Raw genomic sequence first — 25,464 nt, forward strand, 5'->3', positions numbered from 1 at the left:
CAACAAAATGCTGTTAGAAGTTATGTATATATATATATATATATTTGGCAGTCGGTTACAGGAGTGGAATTCCACTCAGCTTTAAAAATCCTAATATTTTTAACATTATATTAATGTACGCAAATTTAAAATTTGAGTCATCACTTTTTTATTAGCTTTATATCTAAGCGATGTTACTATTGTTTTGTTTTGGCTGTTATTACTATTGTTTTCTATGTGGCTTTTAAAATCCTGATACATTTAATACCATACATTAAGAAATTTTCAAAATACTCAAATTAGACTTCTGCCATAAATTACCAAACACTATTTACCATAAAACTATGGGGGGGGGGAATTTAATGTTTCCTGGCATAGAATGAAAAGAATACTTTAAATGCTCATATCTTGCAGTTTTTAACAAATTTTTTTAAAATTTTAAATTTGTATTTTTGTTATAAAAAATTTTAGAAATTTGAAAAACTTCAAAATCAGAAAGAGTATTTTCTATTGTTCAAAGGAAGTGCATATATGTACATATACATGCATGTGAGTTCTCATACATATCAATAAAGTTTAAAACTTTAAAAGTTTAAAAAAGAAAAAAGTTTAAAAAAGAGATTTGAAAAGTTTAAAAAAAAGAGAGATTTGAGAGATTGTCAATAAATTAACAATGTAAAGGAGTGTTTTCAAACACCCTATCCCAAAAAATAGAGCAATAAACATATGACTTGTGTTAATTATTTTGGTTATCATATGCAATAATTGCATAAAAATTCAAAAACCTAACTAAGTATTCAAGGAAAGATGCACAGTTTGATTCAAAAAAAAAAGCTAATTTTTTACCTTACATTTTCCTATTATGATAATAGAAATGTTCAGTAAAATTACACAAAACTTTTGGTGTAATTTTATATATATATTTTATATAATTTTGAAATTTGAAAAATTTCATTAGAAATTGTGCAGGAAACAAGCATTTAAAGTAGTCCTTTCATATTGTACAAATGCAGGAAACATTTAAAAAATTTTGCAGTGAATTGTATTTGGTAACTAAAGAAAAAGACTAATTTGAATGTCTTGAAAATTTAAATGTTTTTAGCAATTTTCTAAGTAGCTTTAGTATTTTTTTAAAAAAAATTCCAAATCATAAGGGGTTTTCCCCAAATTTCATATTGTATCATAAAACGAAATTTAATAATAATGATTGTCCAGGTTACAAAATGTGATGACATAAAGAAAGAAAACATACGAAAAAAAACATTCTTTAAAAAGATATGTCCTCTAAAATGTGGGTGACATTTTCAATAAATATTGTTTAATGATACAAAATATATCAGAGCTTTCTTTCTTAAATTTTCTTAAGCTTATTAAACTTTTGATCTATTTAAATCAGACTTTTTGTCATAAGTTACCAAATACGATTCAGAACAAAATTATGAAGTAAAAAATTTTAAATGTTTTGTAGGAAAAGATTACTTTAAATCCTTATATCTTGTGCAATTTTAATGAATTTCTTTTTTCAAATTTTAAAATGATACTTTAGTTATTAATTTAAAATTACTCCAAGAATTTTGGTTCATTTTATTAAATACTTTTAGTTAAATTTCAAAATTATTATAAAAGTTAGATAATTATTAAGGAAATTTTAAAAAAATGCCAGAAACTAAAAATGTCTATTCCGGTATTGTAGGGTTGTGTGTGTGTATAGATACAAATATTCAAAAACTGCTTTTATCATTTAACTTTGAAATTAAAGTCAAAAATGAAATTCATTCTTAGACAGAATTAGTTATCTTACGAAAGATGCATTTCTTTTAAAAATTTAATCGCTGCTACAAATAAGATTTCTTAATGCTGTAATTCTATTTTTCTAAAATATTAAGAAATGTCTTAACGAAATCATAGATTTTATTAAGTATGTGTACAGACATTTAAACTATGCTTAAGTATTGTAATAAATCAAAATTTACACTTATGTTTTTCTGGACACTATTAAATGTTAAGAAATAGAGGCCATACCTTGTACAAACCTGTAATACCTAAATCTTTCATAACACTCAAGGCACGGACTTTGCGGCCAACCGCTGCAATCTCTCCTGCAACTTGAAGCCTTATTTTCACAATTTCTAAGGGATTTGTGAACATCACTTGAGATGCACCAGCCTAAATAATAAAATATAAAAAAATACTAAAGTGCAAAAACTGAAATAAACCTACTTATTGAGAAAAATAAAGGCTGCAGAAAGAATGCAGCTAGATTAAGGAGCTATATGTGCTGATTTTAATAATTTGTATCCAGCTCATTGTGTAATTTGATACAACTAAAAAATCCGAGGGTGAGAATATTGTAAAAAAGAAGGGGAAAAAACACTCAAAAGATAGAGGAGAAGAAAAAAAAGCCTGTGTAAATAGCAATCAAGAACCATTTCAAGATATCTAACAATCAAGATATTTTTTAATGCAGCTTTCATGAGGAAAATGTCTATTTCATTTCAGTTAAGTATGCAAAGATACTATTTCTGAATGAAAAATTTTAAGACTACAAATTTGTAACAAATCTCAAACAATTTTTGGCTCATTACTTGATACTATTTTTATCGAGTGGTATGGCAACAACAAAAAAAATGTTCATTGGTATTTTATGGAAGTTTGTTTCATGCTTTGCTAATCTGCACTTAATATAATTTTAATTATTTATGCGACATATTTAATGAAAAATACGGCAATCCAATAAAAATTACAGGATTTGTTCAGAAAAGTTTGCTTTTACCATCATTTTCAGGATCATGGGAAATACACGTTTTTCTTTTCAGTAATAAAATCATTCACCAATACTTTCGTCAAAACACAATCTGTTTAATCAAATGTACAATTTTATCACATTTGGCGACGTGGCAAATGCTTAGGGCAGGCCCGGAGTTTTACAGCTAGCCAGAAAATTAATCCAAATTTCAGTCTTTTTTTTTTCATGCGCTGAATAAATTTTTAACACACATAATTTGTAATTAGAACTGTTCAATGAATTTTATTAGTTTTCCCTGCTATAGAATACAAATTAGAATGTTTCACAGAAATTTACCCTTTCTCATATAATAAGACAAATTAGTTATTTTTAAGCCGATTGCAAGCTTATGTTTTGAAGCGATCTGAATAGAAACAAACTGACAGTAGTGTAAGCAATTATGAGGGGATAGAGAACACCAGCGACTGGAAGGGGGATTTTCTTTAAAAAAAACTTGCACAATGTTGATCTAATATGCTTGAATGAATTAAAGAAAAACAATAGAGAAGTGAGTAATTACTCAAACCTCTATAGTGGTCATTTTGGTATGACCAGTATAGAGATTTGATTGGTAGTCCTAGGAAATCTTCATTTCATGTGCTCAGAATATGTTCTAGTAAAATTTAATTAAATACTTTTAAGTTAGGAAAAGTCAAGAAAAAAAAGTAGTAAGCTTGTGTAAGTTTTTTAAAACTTAGTGCCTCGCAAAGTTGATTTGCGGCCAAGATGGCTGTGCCAGTCATTTTAGTGTAATGGGAACCCATTAAAGAAATTGGATATACTAGGGAAGTATTATGTTAAATCTATTGAAGCATATCTCGCTAGCTCAGTTTTAGCGAGAGATATTTTTACGATTCATAAAAATTTTTTGACCACTTTTGATGAAAGATATTTCTGAAGAGAAAAAAATCACCATAGAAAAAATTGAAAGCCATGTATCTGTTGACAATGATGATAATGACGAATATGAAGAACCTCGAGCTGAACCTGAACCATCCCCAACACACTTAATAACTATTGAATGCATAGAAAACGTTTTAAAAAGTAGGGATGAAAATTATGATATTTATCGGACCATGAATCTTACCCAAATAAATATAACTCAACTAGGACTGGGCTATAAATCGATATATCGCGACNTATCGGACCATGAATCTTACCCAAATAAATATAACTCAACAATAAGGCAGTTCAAAGTAAATTAAAATAACTAACTTCTTTTGTACTGCACAGAAAAAAATAAACAAACGAATTACAATATTTACAACGCAGTATAAATAAACTTTTACGATTTTTTCAAGCACTCGATTATTCCAGTTCCTTAGGGTTTATTATAACAAGTTTGATTATTTAAACAAAACAATTTTATACAGAAATTTATGAATAAGGTCATTGTGCCTAAATGTGAATGATTTTGGCAGTGACAAGGCCTCAATATTTTTGGCAGAAAATAATTGAAGGAAAGATTCAGAGAAAAACTGTACTTACACATCCACCGGCTAAGATTTCACCCCAGAGTGGGATCTCCCCTTTTGAATTTGTGAACTTATCCCGCACCAAGTCATTCATCTATTACCAAATAAATAAGTATATATATTACTTATAAGAATTTGTTACAATCACTATTTAACATCAACTGATGAATTCTCTTTATACCGTTAATTTAATAGCTTTCTCGGGACAAACACCCACGAGTTGGGGTATCAACCCCCTGTACAGTCCAGTGAAACCTTCGTGCCGGATGACTTTCTTCGCACAGTCGAAGCTGTTTCTGTACATCAACTCCCCAATGTAGGAACCTGTTCTTTGATTTTGCATCCTAGTTTTTACTAAATCTATGGGATAAACAACGGTTGCACCAGCAGCTATAAAAAAGGAAAGGAACATTTAGGAAAATAATGAAACATGTATTGCAAAGTTTTTATAAAATGAAATAAGCATGGAATGTTTAATACAATTCATGAAGGTAAAAAAGTAAAAATAAATAAGAACAAACAATTTGTAACAGTAACAGTTTAAATTGTAATAGTATATTTTTATTTATTTTTTTTTAATCATACTAAGCACTTCAGTAAATCTTAATTTAGAAATCAAGCATTCTATCCTTCCTAAGTCTACAACTTGAATTTCGTTAAAAGCTTAAAAAATTTGTAAGTTTACTTCACATTCAAATTACACAGTCCATAATTTATATTTTAATTTAAAACCTTTCTCAACTTTACTAAAATAGTAGCCATATAAAACCTAATTATCCACGAGAATTTTTCAAATTTATTTCTAACAAATACCTTTGGTAAAAAGTCTTTTTAAAAAAATCTTCTGAATTTAAATACAGAAATTATTAAATTGGAAATCGATTGTATTTAAATATGAATATTGTTGTTCAAATATACTTGAAAACTTAAGATGTAAATACTTTCATATAAATTACAGAATACTTTATACACAGCTCAAATATAAATAGATGCTTTGTAAATCAATAAAACAACTGAAATGTACATAGAAATGATAAGAGAAGTTTGTTTCAAATGAATACTTGTTCAATTTTACATTAAAATAAAAGAGCTTAATAGAAGCTGAAGATAAGGTGTAAAGATGTTTATGGTTACGTATTTCTTTAGTTTCAATTGTATAGAAAAAATATAAGATAAAGAACTGCTACAGCTATAAAAAGTTGTGTATTTAATCTAAAATGAGTATGTTGAATATTTTACTTTAAAGAGCACCTTTAAAAAAAACACAATGGTCAAAATACAAGGTGTCCACAAAATGACTAACCCATTTTAAACATAAATACACTGATGTGCCAAAACATTATGATCACCCCCACATTTTACAATGAACAATTCTAGATGACACGGAGGGCATGTTAAAACATTAGAATGGTATTTGGACTGACTGGAGAAGGTAAGGAGTCATACTTGCATTTAAGTTTACAAGTGATGGGATAGATTAATAATTTGAGTAAATTATTTGATAGAGGGGAGATCATGATGGCCCGAAGACTCGGAAAAAGTATGTCTAAAACTGCAAAACTGGTAGATTCGAGAAAAAAAGTAGTCAGCTAAAAAAAAATTTTTTTTTTATTAGCAACAAAACAAATGTGTAGATAAATTAGTTTGTTTTTTTTATGTTAAGACGTTTATGTTATCAAAGTTTGCATAATTATTACTATATAAAGTTGCTATATTATTAATTTTAAACACAATTTTTTTTCTGAAAAAGGAAAAGTTTCTTACCACCAGCAATAGAGCCCAATGTAAACCTATAAGCACTTTCTAATATTTGAATGCCTATACCTCGCTCAGCTGGACTCTAAAAATAAAACAAATATTGATATTTTAAAAAATTAAAAAAAAGTTTCGGACAATTCAGAATACATTCATTTACAACAAAATAATATGTTTTTTGTGCACCAAAAAAGAAACTGTTTGATTAAAGCAAAACTTAAGAATATATTTTTCAAACTTTGAAATCCTTTCATGAAAATTATTCTAAAATATTTTACTTATGTTATTATGAAAAGACAAAAAAAAATTTGATTTTCAATTTTTTTTTCAAAAACAATCTTCAATTCACAAATCACAGGAAAGCTTAAAAGTTAATATTCTCTGTAGTTTTTGAACTTTGATGCAAATGCTAAAATGTTAATCATTATTACTGTTAATTTGGCAAAAAGATATATGTAGTTGTACTCAACAAATACATACCTGCCAACTTTTGATCCGTTCCATTATGTTTTTTCCCAGTGGTAGAAAAATTGAATTAAAATTTCAATTGCAAGCAAAAAAAATATGTTATATTTTAAAATGCTTCAGCTGACAACCTTGACAGTAACGCATATTAATCTATATGCTTAATTTTTTTTAAGAATAGTGGTGATCAAAATCATTTAAAAAATAAGTTTATAAAAGAAAAAACAGTATATATTTACTACCACTTTAAATATAAAAATAAAATTTTACGCCAAGTGCGTAAAAGTTGGCAAGCACGCAAATAATATAGTACAGTACAAAACCGGTTATCCAGAAATCAGTAAACCGGAAAACCAAAAAGCCAGAACGAAATTCAATAAATTTTCCCGCCACTTTTTTTTTTTAAATGTTTTTTTCCTCATAAGATTTTAGGATTTCTCTTTTTTTTTTTGAAGGATATTTACCTTACCATCATTTTGGAAATAATCATTAGTGTATTACTTCGTTTTTTCAAGATTATTTCCAAATATTTTTTTTTTAGTTAGGTTTAACAATAAAAAAAAAAAACGGCTCTTTGCAGCGATTCAGAAAACCGGAAAAATCAGTTATCCGGAATAGCGATGGTCCCCATTGTTCCGGATAATCGGTTCCCTACTGTACCATTTTTATATTCATTAATAATACATCTTTTCAACCACAAAACTGCGTTGTACACAATAGATCAAATTATATAAAAACATCAACAACAAAAAATAATTTTAACACGTATCTATTATGTATAACTTAATATATATGAACACAGTATCCAAATATCGGTAGATACATCAAATCAGAAATTCGTAGAACATATTATTGTACATTAGATCAAAGACTTTTTTTTTTCAATTTAAAAACTTGTAAAGACTAATACTTTTTAAATCTATAAAAGGGTTGCTGAAATTTAAATCAGTTGATTTAGTTCAAGGGAGTTGTTTTTTTTTTGTTTTTGTTTTTACGAAAAATCATTGATTTAAATCACTTTACAAACTCAACTAGTCGAAAATTAGTTACTCAGCTTCAAAAAAAATTTTTAATGCAAATTAAAAATAAGAATTTCTTAGCATATTCTTTTAAATTAACGTTACTATAAATCTGAGAATAAATTAAAAACATTTCAGAATATCTTCCCCCTGTGAGCAGAAGAGATTTATATATTTATATTCATTACTAAAACTGAGAATCCAACCACTATCATTTGAGATGAGGAGGGGAGAAACTGGGTACAGAAAGATGAAATATTAATACAGGGTTCATTCTAGATAGTGTTTGCAGGAAGGGTTGCCCTTTAGTCCTTTAAATAAAAATCTTCTGCCCTGCATGTCCTTTAAACTTAAATATGCGAACATATAAAAAAAAAGGTTTATTCTTCTTTAATAAACATATCAAAAATATAACAATGAAAAAAGGTTTATTCATTTTGTAATTCCCCACATAATACTCCGATTGTATTTTCGGAAGTAATTAATCATTTTTCAGCCATTTACCTGCCGTTTTTCAAATTCCGATATATTTAATACACAATTATGACAAGCGAATTTTGAATTAAAGATATAAGTTGTTCGAAACGTTTGATTTAAGAAGATTTCATTGATTTTTCCATTGCTTGATGATAGTTTTTTGGCATTTTTCACAAGGTGTTACAAACTCTAATACCTTCAATATGTTATTGCGACGTGCAAATTTCGAATTTGAGTAAGCACATTTAAATCTGTAACTCAGCATTTTACAACTAATTTTCGTAACTATTATGGAAATTACATAGTAATAGGAGGGCATGTAACTCTGTCTACATATTTAGAAAAATTTTACAGAATCAAAATATGTGCAATTAAATGAATTGATACAATAAAACATAATAATTATAGCAATCAGTTTTTTTTAATTGCTTTTTCAAAGCAAAATTTATTCTTATTCAAAACGTATGATTCTACAGGTGCTTCATTAATAAAAAATAATTAAGCAGAGATTATTACATTAAAAATCTTTGAAAACAGAAAAATATTATAAAAATTAATAAAATAAATTATCAAAAAAATGAATGGATAAAAAAAATTTTATCTCTCAAAAAAAATTTTAAAAAAAGATCTTTACATCAACTAATAAGGAATGAAGAATTTTTTTGATCAAGCATAAAAAAATAGCCTTCCAAATTTCAACGAAATTTAAACTGATAGTAAAAGAAAACAGTAAAAAATACATATATCTTGCTTATTTTAAATACATTCAAATTTCTTACTTTTACTGCTTTCATTTCTGCTAAAGGCCTAGATAAAAATTTAGTTGGTCTATGTGGAGCTATAAGTTCTATATCATCATATGTTACTCTCCTACAAGAAAGAAATAGAAAATACAACATGTTAGGAAATTGCAGTTCTGTGAACTTGACAAAGATAATATCTTAAACATTTTTAACCAATTTATGCATACATTTTACATTGTTAATAACAATTTTAAAGAATTCTCTCTCAGTTAAATTAAGCTATTCTACAAAAATTTCTATTCTGTGTTAAAACTCAGTCAAAAAATGGATATTTTTTAAATATCAACAAAGCTAAATATTTTAACTTGTATAAGTTTCCACAATTTTAAATTTTCTTAAATGTTTCACAAAAAAACTTCATTAAATTTTAACACATTTTACCACCCTTTTTTTAAACTATTTTTAGTTTCATACAAATTTAATCTTAACATAAAAAATTGCACATTTTAATTATTTTCTAATTTAAAAATATTATAAAGGTTTTAAATGTTATTTCCTCATATTATCATGAACCAAATTGTAAAATGCAAAAGAGGGAGAGAGAGAGAGAAACAAATTTAGCACATTTAGCCATTCTAAAACACTTTCAAATTATTTGTTACATTATCTGCTATATTTCATATTATTAAGTTATATTACCTTGTAAAATTTTATTAAAAAGCAAACAAAAAACAAAATTTAATATAGCATGAAATTTTTCAATATGTCCTTAGTTTTGGGGAAAAAGTTCAATTAGAAACCAAATCTAATTTTTGATTTCAAGAAAAACAAAATTTAAGATTAAATAACTCATAAAACACACATTTTATGCAAACATACAAAAAATAACTAACAATAAATTAAACAACTTTTAAAATATAAAATTTAGAACTTAATTTGATCAAAATTGCAATTTAAAAAAGCTTTTGTTATAAATAACAATCACTTGTGAGGAATTTTGGCTAATCTCACTAGAAATTAAGACTATAAATAAGTTTTACTTTAAATGCTTAAACTATATTAGAAATCTGAATCAATAAATATAATGCATGAAAAGAAAGCAAAAGAATTATATTTCAAGTGCTGAAAGAGAATTTTGAAACCTACCCTGTGTCAGCATGCATAAATCCAGCCAATTGGAATAAAACATCTACTTCTAGGGGTGTTATTTGGGACATTTGCTGAGCAGCATATAGAAATTCCTCTGCAATAAGAAAATGAGCATCCTGTGAATTTAAAATTAAAGACGCAGTATAAATAGGATGATAGAATCTTTCAAGGTCTCGCTATTTTTGAGCAAACCCCCAAAAAGTTGTGTGATTCTTCCCAAAAGGTGCCTCGTGAGTTATGATGGTGATCTCATTCCAAAGTGCTCATAATCAAGAGCTCATATTCCTTGTTCAAACAACACATGGCAAAATGTATGGTCATCAAATTTTCTGCAGTTGGCTCTTGATAAGCTAAGTGCTGCACCAAAACATCCTAGAATTATGATGAATGAGCCACAGAAAAAAAATTGTGATAGAAAATTCATAAACATTGATTAAAACTAAATTTTTAAATCTTTTTAACAATTTAAAAAATATATATAATTTAAGGTAGAAAAAAAAACAGTTCCTACCCATTTGTATTCATAGGAATTTCCATTCATACATAAAAAGAATACTAAAATAACACAGAAATTAATGCAGATTTGATACAATTTTTCACATGCAACGAAAACAATTTTCATAAGAATTTCACATTTTCTAATAAACAGCGCCTTTATATATTGCAATGAAATTAATGTAATAGTTTATATTAAACATGAAAATAATCATTTAAGAGTGATTATTTATACTCTACTCTTTGAAATCGAGATTTGAAATTACAAGCATCATTATCCTCTTCATATAAAAAAGCAAAAGAAAAATAAATAAACCCCTAATTATTCAAACATTGGTTAACTGAGATCTACAACTAAACACATTGGAAAATACTGCAATATTTTATTGTAATGTACTTAGTGAAATATAAACCAAATCATTGATGGAAGTCTCAATCTATGTAATAAATCAAAAATACATTTTAAAATAAGCATTGACACAAATGATATGTGCTCAGATATTTTGCTGCTACAATAAAATAGCTTGAAATGGTTAAACTAAGGTTCATCTTTGGCACGGTTCAGCATATTCATTCCAAGGCTGATAATGCATGTTTTGACCATCAAGACTGAAACATGGTTCAACAAATTTATGGTTAGAGTAATCCTTTTCAATGGGGACTCTGGTTCTCTTCAGTAACTAATAAATGTTGAGCATGGCATTATAATAATTAGTGATAACTGTGAATTGAAATAATATCTAATACTAACCTTTTGTAACCTCTACATTAGTGTTGTTTTTAGTGAAGTTAAGATAAACTTTTTTAACTAACTCCATGTTGTTCAAGAGGGTGTTGAATGCCATGAAATATGGAAATGAAACTTGATGACCAGCAGTACCTCCAGCAGCCTACAAGGAAAATTTTTTTAAATATTTCATGAAATACTAAAACAGCATACCCACATACACCTGCTGTCTAAAAAAATAGACACAACATTGGATTGTTATACCCCAATAAATTTTTGCAAGACACGGTTGAAAATATTTTGGGCCTAAGAAACTAATTCTTCCACACAATAATGTCTGCACACAAATATTGTCAGTCTGAATCCCACAGACCTACGAAAATATAATTTTGAAAGCTTCACATTTTAAAAAAATTGTTTTTCAATTTTTAGATTTCTAGTGCTGTAACTGTCGAAAGAGTAGTTAAAAAAAAAACATGAATTCATGATGGGATAGGCACAATGGTGATCACTCAAATTTTTATTTTATTAGAAAAATATAAATTTAGTTGTATTTGCCAACAAACTTCTTTAGTTTCATATCTTTGGAATTTACCTCTGAAACTTTTTTGGGTCCCAAGAAATTGCACCATGCTCTAAGAAATTTCATCATAAAACCTACTATAATATAGTGCATAAGCCCCACAAACAATTTGCGGGTTCTACCTCTCTAAATTTAACGCACCCCTAGAAACTTCAGTCATCTATCTCCTGAATCCAGTGGACATAAGAAAATAGGAAGGTAGATAGCAATTTCGCTTAAGGTCAAGAAAACAGCAAGATCAAAAGCTGTTCACTCAGGTCCCTAGATTTTTAGATTAAATTAATCATTTTAATTAATGACGCTATTTCATTTAAACTTACAAAAAATATGCCCTCATTTTCGTAAAGACACTGATCAAATATCCCAGTTAAAATTATAACTTAGTAATACAATAGAACCCCAATAGGTCAATTCTCCTGAGGCAATTCATTGTGAAGGATGGATAAGGGGAAATTACGAATATATGTTAATAGAAAATATAAAAAATCATGAAAATCAATTAAGTAATAGTAAATTAATAAATTAACAATAAGCATAAAAACTTTTAATTGAAAAAAGTTATGCAGTTATTGCAAAAATATTTACAATGCAAAAAATAGTTGAATAAACACATTGATTTATTTAAAATATTTAGAAATATTTTGGTTTGAACACTATCTTTTTTTCTCAGTACAAACAACAAATTTCTGAAATTCGTAACATATTACTTTTCATTTTCTGTAAATGTGTGTGAATACTGAAAGGTCTTCGTAGTTTAAAGCCTTCTACAAATGTTGGCACTGGTTCTGGTTTGGCAGTCTTCATGGTATCACTTTGCTCTTCTTCAGTTCCTGAAACCATTTTCTTAAACCAGCATCACACAAGTTTCACCATTTTCATCAACTGGTGCGTAGACATCAAATCTAATGTTTGAGGCATGTTCTCCCAAACTATAAATGTAACAGTTGTCCTCATTCTGTCTGAGTGCTTAATCATAGATAATGTTGGCAGATAAATAATTTACCATAAACCATAATGATGAAACATTTTCTGTTTTCAACTCAGCTACCACCTTTTTTCTGGATTCATCTTTCACCTTTATTTTCCATTTTTTCATTGGAACTTTACCTTTTCCGTTTCAAATCACTTTGATTTTCTCCATTCGCATTTAGCAAATCTTGAGAATGAGTGTGTATTTGTGAGCAACATGTTGACTCTTATTACCATCTTTATACTTTTTGAAGCAAATAAAGTTTATATAATCAGGTAAACATTGCAGCTTCAGTTTCTTAATAATTCAACTAATTAATTTAATTCATTTAATCCATTTAATAATTCATTTATTAAACTCAGTCAATAATAAAAAGAGCAAGAGAAAAAATAAATAAAAAACTCCTACTAACTGCAACTAAGTTCCTGCGCACATCTTCACTGAGTAAGTGACTTTTTACTGACACCATGATATTACTGAAGTCCATGGCTGATATCAGACCTTTCTTATTCTTGTCATATGTTCGAAAAGCCTGAATAGCATGCTCTTCGTGGAAATCCTATAAAAAAGGTAACTAAATACAAGTTTACAAATATAATTATTAGTAAAACTGAATTATTTTAAATTTAATTTAATTTTACGCATGCATTTCAATAGTATCGGAATATTTTATGCATAAAAAATAAGTAAATGATACATCAAATATAATTATTTCCAATTGTCACTTATTCTATCTCTATACTTCTTACTTTCCTAACTGAAAATGATTAATGGATGTTTTCTTTAGCCAAGTGATTGCAGATACAAATATGGAAGAAGTACAACATAAATGTACAAAAAAGCATCATTCAAGTCATCTGCACTTTACAATTAAAAAATTAATAAAAAATAATATAATGTAATTAATGAGTAATTAATTTCTACATTTATAATATAATATAATTAATGAGTAATTAATTTCTACATTTATAATATAATGTAATTAATTTCTACATTTTGCAAACAGTTGTTTTAAGGGTAATGTAGATGATTTATTCAAAAGAAAATTCGATTCTTGAAACATCAGAATTTCAATATATTACACAGCATCCATTTTAATTTAAAAGAACTATCTTAATTTGTTAAATACTGATATACATAGATGTACAGGGCAGACAATTATCTAGAAATATATACCTTCACTTAATTATAATCAGCAAGTGATGTTGCATTTTATTTGTAGAAAATAATGTGATTCAAAATTGTGATTCAAAAAACCTTTGAAAGTAAGAATAAAATATAAAGTTTTCTAAAACCAATTTCAAAACCAAATAAAATGAAAATGAACATACGTGAAGTAACTGAGTGAATTCATTGTAGCTGAGTTCCCTGTTTTTGTCAGCACCAAAATGTAACTTAAGAAATTCACTTGCAAAATTAAAAGGTATTTTCTCATGAAGTGTTGTGTGCTTGATAATCTCTTCAAACTCATCTGAAACATAAAAGCAGTTTCAAAACATCAGCAAAAAAAAATTCAATAAGTTACAGATCAATACATTCTGTGAAATATGAAGCAAATTATAATATATATGATCCAAAATGAGTATTAAAAAGCAGTCTAATTATTCAAATTTATATTCAGAGAGGTAGCTTTTATTTTTATTTTAATGGCATTTATATTCAATAGGCAAAACATTCAAACAAAAATTGATAAAAAAAAAAGCAGGAGAAACCTAAAAAGGCATTGATTGAGAATGAGTTAAAACTAGTTTTCAAGTCTAAGATTATTTGGTAGGTCAAATTTTGTGATCACCACTCAATCCTATTTTCCTTTAAATAAGTTATTTAGATTTCCTTCAAATAAAAATTTACTACTGCACTTTATTATTATCCTCATTTATTATTATGTTACTGATTTTTATTATTACTAGGAATTAAAAGGACGCCCGGTGGCTGAGCGGTAGCGCTTCGCGTTGTCGTGCCACAGGTCCCTGGTTTGATCCTCGGGCCGGGTAAGGTTGACTCAACCTTTCATCCCTTCAGTGGGTCGATAAATGAGTACCAAGCATGCTTGGGAACTAAACACTGGGGGTTCCGCGTTCAGCTGACCACCTGACCGGAACATCTGCTCCTGCACCCCAGAGCCCAAGGTCAAGAAAACTGAGATGGGCACAGTAGGCCTTGGCCCTGTCTGATATATCCTTATAAATATTAATGTGATAAAAATGTCTTATTCATAATAAAAAAATTTAATAACAATTTTATAATTATTAAACTGTTATGATAAGATAATTAATTAACATAATAAGTAGATCAGTTAGATTTACCTTTTGATACATTTCATGCATAGCTGAATCTATTCAACACATGCTGAGACAAGATAAATATTTAGAATAGCAAAATATTTGAGATAATCATTTAACAGTACAATTACCGAAAATCTTCTTGATAAAAAACAACAAACTTTAATACTACAAAAAGTTTGCTTGTGATTACTGTTTAATTTGGAGAAGAGAATCTGAATCATGAAAAGACTAGATCAGGTAGCAGACAAAGTACTCAACATAAAATTTAAGATACCTTCTGGGACTTCAAATTGCATCACACAATTGATGCAATTAGAATATGAATTCAAGGGGTATCCCCACTAACTCTTAAAGCTGATGTAAAAACCAAAACAGAAGAATGTTAGTACACGAGTGCCGTTTATTTTGTGTATATATCTCTTTCCGATATGTTCAAAATAAATATATAATTTGAACAACATTTTGTCATTTTAAAAAATCAGAGAATGCTCTCAACAATTATTGATCTTATCAGGAATCCTATCCTTTGGCAGAGATTCCTGAGAAAAAATATATTTTATGATATATTTTGGAATTGGATCAACAAAAATACCTATATATCTATTGTCAATTATGTTAATGAGGTCTTGATTTATACCACAACACAATGAAAGAAATTTAACATTTCATTCAATAGAATTAGATACCTTTCAACTAATAATTGAATTTTAAAAAAACCTATTTTGTACAACAACAAAAAAAGATTAGGAAGCATTGAAGCAACTACTGGATCAATGTAAAGCGAACAGAAGGGACACAGTACATCAAAATTACAAAAAGAACTGAAACTTTCTATGATTATTTTCTCTTATATTTGTTAAAAAAATTAAAATTCCGTTTGGTTAACTAGATAATACTAAATAAAGGAAGTAGTCATTATATTTCAAAAATTTACAGCACTGCAACCTTTCCTCACCACAAAATTTTGTTAGCTACAAAGTACAAGGGGACATTAAATAACTTTAAAGCACTTTTAACTATACTTTATTTAATTCTGATGACAAAAAATACTTTTATAAAATAATAATTTGTTCATTTATCAATAATGCAAAAATGAAACATCTTAGAATTGAATAACACAAAAAAAAAAATCCTACCCAGTGTAATTGAGCCTGAGCCATTTGTATCAAAAAGTTGAAAAGCAGTAATGTAGAGAGCATCTGGACGACACAGTACAGCTTCAAAAGCTTGGAATTCCAAAAATGATATCAACCTAAAGATACATTTATAAACAGATAAATTATTTAGAGAATCATAGATACCAGCAAACTTTAACATTTTTGTTCCTGATTTTTGAGTAAAAAATATCTATAAGACATTAATATTATCCTGGAATATTAATTCATCCACCTCGTAAAAAGTTAGTGCTGTGCAGAAAATGCAGCTAAATACTTTTTAATATTGTTGCAAAGATGATTCATGAATTAACAGATTTTTTTATTTACAAAATATTATCCGGGAATATTAAATAAAATTACCCACAAAAAGTTAATGCTATGCAGAAAATGCAGCCAAATATGTTTTAATATTGTCGCAAAAATTACTCTTGAATTTTTTTAATATAAAAAATATTATCTTGGAATATTAATTATAGATAAAAATAAAGCATTCTCGCAACAGTCCCTTGTATGCCAGGAGAGTAATAGAGGATAAGGCTCAACAATTTCATGTCCAACAGCATTATTGTGACAATGTGGTTAGCACTTCGCACAAACCGCCTTTACTTCCCAGACAAGATGCTACCACTCATCGATCTGAAGCTGGGTGGGCTTCAAGCTACTACTGGGGATCGAACCCCAGCTCTTCACAATAACAGCCAAGTGCCTTAACTACTGAACCATTGTGGCTCATTATGTTACAGCCCTGTAAAAAGTCAATGCTATGAAGATAATGCAGCTAGGCATGTTTTAATATTGTTGCAAAAATTATTCTTGAATTTACAATTTTCTTTATTTTAAAAATATCCTAAAATATTAATTTATCCACTTTGTAAAAAGTTAATGATGTACAGATAATGCAGCTAAATATGATTTAACATTGTTGCAAAAATTATTCATGAATAAAAAAAAATTTTATTTGAAAAATATTACTCTGATCTACCTTGTAAAAGGTTTTCAGAAAAAAACCGTTAAATATAATTTAATATTGTTACAAAAATATAAAAATACACTTGTTTTAAAGTCTAGAAGAAAATCTTAAAACCACACACAATATTAGAAAAAATGTCTTACCCATCTTTAGAAGTATCCAAAATACTTCCAAGCAGATGAACAGTTTTTGGGTTAAAGTTTTGCTCCTCATAAATTCCCAAAAATCTTCTTACAAAATCATCTGGTGTCATAAAATAATCATCTCCTTTTTTAACACTAGCATACTGAAAAAAATAAATTTATGACTATTAGCAATCCAAAATTTATGATAATCTTATAGATTGGCATTGAGCGATTCTGCCACACTTTGGAAGTTATGAATCCTTATGAACCAGGACATATTTCTGGGTACCCTTCAAATAAAAGTGGGACTATTTAATATATGAATTCTCAACTTCTTTATCCATTTATTAATGTTTGCATTCATAATATTTTTTCTATTTATAGACAAAACAAAGAATTTCAAATCAATATGAATTATCAAGGCTGTCATTTAGCACTGAAAATAAAAGCCTAGAATCAGGAAAAGCAAAAATGTAATTTAGCACTCAGTATTGTTCTAATTTTCCCCTTCAGCTATTAGTAACAACAACAAAAAAAAATTTTAGTATACATATTTAAAGCTTGGTTTTAATTATGATAAACCACCTGCAAATGCTCTATTTTTTCCATACTGTAGTCATTTTTCGTGTGCCCTATTTAATGCATTATAGCTCGTGTAACAGAATTATTGGCAATGTATGAAATAGTAAAAGATACATTAAAATGCAAAAAAAGGGGTAATAAAAAGTTTTTAAAAAAATATTTTAGTTTTATTTTCAACAAATATTTTATACAAATTGAATAAAATATTTCAAAAACTTGTAGTAATACCTTTAACAAGAATAATTGTGTTTAAAATTTTATCTTTAAATATTTGTACTGGATTTCTTTGTTCAAATTTCCAGCACTATTATAATTATTGCATGTATATAATCTACACATAAATACTAAATCATATTTACAGAACTGACAGCAATTATAATTTCTTTGTTAACTTTAAAATTTCATCTTATCTCTTAAATAAAATTTAAATCTTCTCTTTTTTTGATTTTTCTATTTGTAAAAAAAAATAGTCTTATACCCAGGGATGAGATTAGCCAAAAGGCAAAAAAGCTGAATTTCCACGATAGTAAATTTTACGNCATCGTTGTATACCAGAATCAAAATAGCTAATTTCAATAATTATCAAACCTCTTATTTGTTATATACAGAAAAAGACTCCATCTTCTATAGTCAAGCAGTGAAAAGAATGTTTCCCATTATGAAAACAAGTAAACCCCTTTCTTTATTCCTCTTATATAGTTATCGAATTTTTTATCTCAATATGTTACATTATAATTAAACAAATATGTGTACAGTGTCAACTAAGAAAAACCTCAGCATGTTACAACGTGGATAATAGAATTTCAATAACTGACAAGAAAGTTTTGTTCTGGTATTATTCTCTGGAGTTTCTAAATTACCTACTGTGCAGACTTACTGCCCAGACTAAAAGTCTGGGGCTGTCTGCTGCTATGGTAACAAGCGAGGAGGGCACATCTCTAATAGGGGTGCAATGGAGGAAAGAAGGTGTCGATTGGTTTAGTCACGCCGAACTATGCCAAGAATTCAAGAATTAGACAAAACTATTCACCCCACACCCCTATTTGAAGTGACTTTTCCTCGTAACCATAGTACCCACAAGGGCATGAGAAGGATGTCTGAAAGAGTTCTCCTGAAAGCCGCACAATACACTTCTTAATAAGCCAAGACAATGAGAGACAAGAAGAATGAATAGAATTTCAAATACCATTAATAAAGATACATACATAAACTGAGTTACAAATGTGAGGAAGAAAGAGAAAGCAAATAAAAAACAATAATGAAATCAATAATAGTATATTTGTTCTATGTTAAATTCAAACATTTTCAGGTTTAGAAAGAAGGAAAAAATTGAAATGAAAAAAAGTTATAGATTTTTTTACAGGTTTCTCAAGATAGTTATATTCTTCACAGTGGAAATTTAAGATTCTTTTGTTTTTCAATTCGACTTGTTAATAGCTTGAGACACAATATATATACAACTATAATTTTCCCAACTGTAAAATACCCGAGTATTGAAAAGAAATCTATTCACAGACTAGCCCATTGTGAAATGTTTATAGTTAACTGCTTTATTTTATAATTCAAAAAATGTAATTTTGCTAATTTAACTTGGCATAACATTTTTAACCGACATTCCAACAGTTTGACTAGCTAAGAGATAGTCTACTGAATTTTCAAGATAGTTTCAGTGCTAAAATGGTACTAACTACTCTCCTTTTATTTATTCATCAAGAAATTCAGTAACAGTTATCAACATGAAGGAATAATTACTATTAGTGTTTATAGAGCCTACATTTTAAATACAGGTCACAAAAAAATTACAAAGCTTACAAAGTCATAAAGAACTAAATTGAAAACTAATGTTATCACTAAACAAGAAAATTAATTTTAAAATTAAAGTATTTCAATAAATAAAAGCGTCAATAATAAAACCACAAGTCATTTATTTTAAAAAAAAATTTAATTAAGAAGGATTAAAATAATTACTTTTTCAAAAATTTCCTGAAGTTTTTCTGGATCAGCACGTCTGGTATATTGAGAACCCTAAAAGTGAAACACAAATAATTTTCAGATTTTACACTATGCTCTTTAAAATTCTACATCACAGCAATTTAAACTATATTATAAGATTTATATGGAGCAATGGGAAAAGAAAGGTAACACATCTAGCAAAAATTCATCATGGTTAAGAATAAAAAGTCACAGAATCATAAGATATGCGTCTAGGATTAATGCAATCCTTATTGAGAACTAATTTTAACCAGCAGCAATTAATTTGTTCAGTATAGTTTATATCATTTTGACCTTCTACAGCAAATATATGAACCACTGAAAGAAGATGCTGAACAAATAAAATAAAAAAATAATAATTGAAACAATTTTATTAAGGTTGTAATGTAAAAACCATTACTTTTTCCCCTAAATATATATATATAAAGATAAAACAACAAAACTGACATAAGGTTATAAACATGTCCATGAATAATTTACATTTAGAATGAAATTTATAAATAATAATTATTATAAGGTTTATTAATAAGGTTTTATCGACGTACTATACAAAGATTTCATACAGAAAAAGTGAAATTGTAATTTGTAGAAATAAGTAGCAAAACAGAAACAAGAAAAATTTAACACCTGTTGTTCCTTGATTAAGTGCCACAGCAACACTTGTACAGAAGTTAGAAGAAAAAGATTTACACAGACATAAAAATTTTTAAGATATTTCTAATTGATATCGAGTTGTCAGTCTCTTTTTATATGTAGCACCAACTAAAATTAGCAAATGTGAGTGCGTGTATCATTATATGGTGAAAATTATACAATCCTGGGCTTTTTTGCCCAATTATAAATTTGATCATGATGGCAAATGACATATTTACAAACAACGTTTTCGGACACATACACTGAAATCTGACATCCATAAAACATGGCAGTAAGTTTTGGCATTTAAAACTTTTTATCAGTCAACACTTCCTTTAAGAACAACTAAAAAAACTATTTCATACAGTGCTTGCCTCAATCGCTTTTCTAATGATATGGATAACAATGTAAGGGTGAACTAGACTTCATTGTTACAATATAACTAGTATTTACTAAGGCAAATAATTATTTGCTTCAAACTTCTAAGTAGGGGGTAAAATAACTTTCAAGCAGGTTATTTTAAAAATTCAAAACTATTGTAACATAATGATTGAAAAAAAATATCAAATTAATTTGCTAAAAATTTTTAAAAAATTTATTGAATTTTAAAAAAAATTTATGGAACTTTTTAGTGTTAACATTTTTGAAGTAGAACAGAAACAAAGTGATCTATGATAGGTCAGTAATCCTTCTCAATTACTAAAAAATAACTAAACTTAACTCAGTGGCACGACAGCCCATCGAGGGCCAAGGCCTACTGTGCCCTTCTCAGTTTTCTTGACCTTGGGCTCTGGGGTGCAGGAGCAGATGTTTCAGTTAGGTGGTCAGCCAAACGCGAAACCCCCAGTGCTTAGTTCCCAAGAATGCTTGGTACTAATTTATCGACCAATTGAAGGGATGAAAGGCTGAGTCAACCTTGCCCGTCCCAAGGATCCTAATAAATAATTGCCTTAATAACATTCGATGTATGCAGAGTTTAATGTATTAGTTTTTCAATATGAAGCAATTCATTTTAAAATGTGCACTCCCAAAAAATTTTCTCAATTTTAATCAGATTTTTTTTATTTATTATTATTTACCAGCCAAATCATTTGATAAAATATATTAACAGTACTTAATATTATTTAAAAACAATAATATAACTAAAATAGTAGACATTAACAAAAGTGTTTCAAAAATTATTATTAGATTATTACAAACTAATCACTGAATAAATAAAATCATGATTATTTTTTGTTAAAGTAAAACATCCTGAAACTTTAAAAACATGGAAGCAATTTGTCAGTTAGATATCCAATAATTTAGTTTAGATCAGAATATATTAAAGAAAAAAAAATTGATTTTAAGTTTCTTTGGGCAGAACAAGTGTATCTTCAATATTGATGAATATTAATTATATATTTTATACATTTTAAAAGCAAGTTTTCAAATAAACATAAAACTAAATGAGTATAACAGAAATAAGTTTATTACTAGCAAATTTATTTTCTGTACAGCTAATGGAAAATAATTATTTAACAGTTTAACATTACTTTAATTGACTTCAAGTCTCCAATTTTATTCATACATAAGTCTAATTTGAAATATAATAATTTACCCTTTCATTATTTCCTAGGATTAAATCTTCATTATCAATGAAATCAGACTTTATAAAGAACTACACCCTAAAGAATACATTTATGATAATATTTTTGATTTAATAATTTATTTAAAAAGTATAAACTGGTTTAATAGTTCAATGATTTTCTTTAAAAAAAATTAAAAATAAAAACATAGTTGATTTAAATCAATATTTTTTTTAAAAAAAAATTATTTAAATCACAATTTTAACTATGATTTTAAAGTATCTAAAAGATTAGATAAAAAAAAAACTTAGTATTATAATACAGCATAAATTAATTCCAATTAAATTAATATATTTCAGGATAGAAATTATAAACAAAAATAACATAGTAACAGAGTTCTCCCTAGGAATAATAAAAAGTGCAAGGTGCTCCCTCTCTGAAAAGGACACTTTGAGTTTTAAAAGAATCTCACTTAACAACATAAAAATTTATCAAAATATGAAATATTCTGTAATAACTGAATTTCATTCACAACAATTTTTAAATAACCCTTTTATACTATTATATGTGTATATTTCAAAAAGTAATTTTCTCTCATTCCTCTCTCTTTAGAGTAATATTTCTCATCAAGAGAAAAATTTGCAGTTTATAAAAATAATTAAAGGCATGCTAAAAAGCAATCTCTATGCATATTTTTTTTAAAAAGTAAACTAACAAAAAATGATTAATTGACAAAAAAATTAAAAGCTTTTTGATATAATTTAAACAGTAAATTATAAGAAAATAAACATTTAAAGGGGCATTTAAAAAAATATTTATTAAAAAAAATAGTTTAAAAATTTAAAATCACTTAAAAAGTTTATTAATACTACCCCCCTCAAAAAAAAAGATAGTTAGTCAAAAGAAAGTTAAAAAAGAAAAAGATTTTACCAGTTGAGAATAATTCTAACAAGGTAAATATTTGTAATAGTAGTCAGAATTAAACCTATAAAGACAGATAATTTTACCAGTGTTAAATTATTATTTAAACAGTGAATTATTAGTATTTTTCTTTTCAAAATAAAATATTATTAAAAAGGCAGAGTCCTTTTAAGTGATAAATTCTTATTTTTACAAAAACGGCACATTTATTAAGATTAAAGGGCTATCCTTCAAAATAGCACTTAGTAATGTTATGAAATCTTAAAACAATGCTTAAATAATAAGCAGAATGCAACTGACAATAATTCAAGATAAAAAATTTAAAAAATTACACTAAAAAGAATAACAAAATTAAAATTGAGTATAAGATTTGGGATTTTCTTGTCTTGTTTAATTATTTGAAAAGCACAATAACTCACGCAATTTTCTTTGCAAATAATTACAACTTTTGACTCAGCACAGCAACAGCATGCAATATAGTGTACATAATATGTTATTAAGCAACAAATTTAAGTTTTAGTATCTTAGGAAAAAATTAAAACAACTTTGAAAGTTATTTAAAATCCATAGTTTCAGGTGGATTTATTTAATACATAAATAACTTCGATAATAAATAACGATAAATACATTTTGATTTGAAACCTTATAGAGTGTAATATTTTTTAAATATAGATAGGTAGACCAGAAAATTTAAATTTTTAGCTTGTAGCCAGTGGCTGATAGACTAATAACTTAGTAGTCACTTTTTTTTCAAACCTAATGAGTCGATGAGCGATATATCGATAGAGCCATTTCATTTAATAGCGACTTTTTACAAACATTTTTTACAAGGATTAAATTTATCTTAAAAAAGATTCATATTAGAAATAATCTATGGCTATAAAAAATTAAATCAACAGTAGAAATAAAAATATGTGACAAAATTTAGTTAAACAGCACTTTTCCATTTCACTGGCACAAGCAATAAAGTTGCCAATGAAAAATCACTGAGTCAACATAAATTCAACATCTTTTTTTTTTTTTATGTCTAAAAAAATATAGAAATAAAAAAATAATAACAACTGAATTTACTTGCACCTGTGAAATTGAAGAGTACCAGTTAAATATACAGATTATAAAGAACTTTATTTAAAAATATTTGAGAAGGCAAAATACATTGAATGTGTACACATCACAACTTTGAAATATGTGAATTGTTAACGAACTCTCATTCTACATGATTCTTTCCATTTCAAATCGACAGATTCTGAAGGATCAATTCTGTTTTCTAGAGTTTTGCTGCATTGATGTATTTTTATCATTAACAATTTTAAAAAAAATTAAAATAAAGCAAACTTGTAAAACCTCTAAGCAAGGTGACATACATTTTTAAATCTATTCCAAGTGCTAGAACAAGGCAGTTTACCCCCTTGGGGTAAACAGGTACAGATAGAGAAATATCCCTAATTTATCCCTACTCTTTCTTTATTTCAAGGTTTGAAATAACCATGAGATTATTCATTTATTTAAAACATTAAAGTTCTAATAAAAGTTGAGTTGAATGCATGGTTTGATGAATTAAAACATGCTGAATTTTTAATATAGACAATCTAATTAAATAAATTTTAAAGCACATAAGTTCAGAAATATCACTATAAATAAAGAAGAGATTTTAAGTTCAATAGCAATAATATAAAAATACAGTTCACAAAAAATTGTTGTAACAGATCAACAACTCTAAATAAGAATAATATACAATTATTTTATTTCTCAATAACGAGTGATCATTTACTGCTAGAATGAGAAGTAATTGTTAAAAGTTAATAGATAGAAAGCAGAAATAAAGTCAACCCCATAATGAGACAAGGTCAACAAAGGTCAAAAACACAAGTCATAAAAGGAGGAATGAGACAAAATAAATGCGGTTTTGAGCAAATGTTTAAACGTGCTAATCTTTTAGTTTGCTGAAGTAAATATAGATAAAAGGAAATGAGGGGGAAGATCAAAATAAATAAAAGAAGAGTTCTTTGATATAAAACAAGAGTAAGTCATACAGGTCATTAAACAAATACAAATTCAAAAATAAATATAGTTTAAGAGAGGTATGAAAAAAGCTAAATGCAATGCAAGGTAAAAGTATTTTAAACTGATAAAATATAAAGCACATTAAAGTTAATAAATAAATGTAGTTTAACTTGATCCAACAACACTCCATAAGTTTGCTATGTATGGATGAAATAAAAATCAAAATGCACACCTACATATCACAATTATAACAAAAGTCTCAGTATTTTTTTTTTTTAATGATTTACATTCATTGTACACTTGCTATACCTCAAGTTGGCATGATGCTCTTGTGAAGACGTAATCAAACAGCAATTGTTTTAGCATGCCGGCCTGCGATAAAAAAATATAATCAAATAAAAAGAAAATAGGAAAAAACCAAACAAAACAATGGTAAAATAACATGCTCAAACAAAGAAAAGTTTTAATTCTTTACCTTCTCATCAGCAAAAACATCACTTGTAGTTGAGGCCATAGTTTCCAGACATGCAAAACAATTCTGAACCAGACGATGGACGGATGTAAACATCGACCGATGGTTACAGTTTACGTTGATAAGAACAGATATT

General features: G+C 27.3%; 1 protein-coding gene across 3 annotated transcripts in view; it reads right to left on the minus strand.

The window, feature by feature from the left end:
* Positions 1-25,464, minus strand: part of LOC107457320 (calcium-binding mitochondrial carrier protein aralar1) — a 37,803-nt gene extending 12,339 nt beyond the window's left edge. The window contains exons 1-14 of one of the 3 annotated variants that reach the window (XR_006224861.2): positions 25,332-25,464; positions 25,166-25,228; positions 19,710-19,766; positions 17,178-17,320; positions 16,044-16,159; positions 13,954-14,093; positions 13,035-13,181; positions 11,094-11,232; positions 9,845-9,941; positions 8,735-8,825; positions 6,004-6,079; positions 4,421-4,629; positions 4,253-4,333; positions 2,013-2,145 (exon numbers count right to left, since the gene is read on the minus strand). Coding sequence is in view for 2 of the 3 variants with exons in the window: in XM_043040274.2 (XP_042896208.2) it covers positions 2,002-2,145; positions 4,253-4,333; positions 4,421-4,629; positions 6,004-6,079; positions 8,735-8,825; positions 9,845-9,941; positions 11,094-11,232; positions 13,035-13,181; positions 13,954-14,093; positions 16,044-16,159; positions 17,178-17,320; positions 19,710-19,766; positions 25,166-25,228; positions 25,332-25,424 (1,596 nt within the window). In the remaining variant the exon portion in view is untranslated. Of the gene's footprint in view, positions 1-2,001; positions 2,146-4,252; positions 4,334-4,420; positions 4,630-6,003; positions 6,080-8,734; positions 8,826-9,844; positions 9,942-11,093; positions 11,233-13,034; positions 13,182-13,953; positions 14,094-16,043; positions 16,160-17,177; positions 17,321-19,709; positions 19,767-25,165; positions 25,229-25,331 lie in introns of all 3 variants that reach the window. The other 2 variants (XM_043040274.2, XM_043040275.2) reach the window with 2 other exon arrangements.

This window comes from Parasteatoda tepidariorum, chromosome 1 (assembly GCF_043381705.1).
Source record: "Parasteatoda tepidariorum isolate YZ-2023 chromosome 1, CAS_Ptep_4.0, whole genome shotgun sequence".
NCBI classification, from domain to species: Eukaryota; Metazoa; Arthropoda; class Arachnida; order Araneae; family Theridiidae; genus Parasteatoda; species Parasteatoda tepidariorum.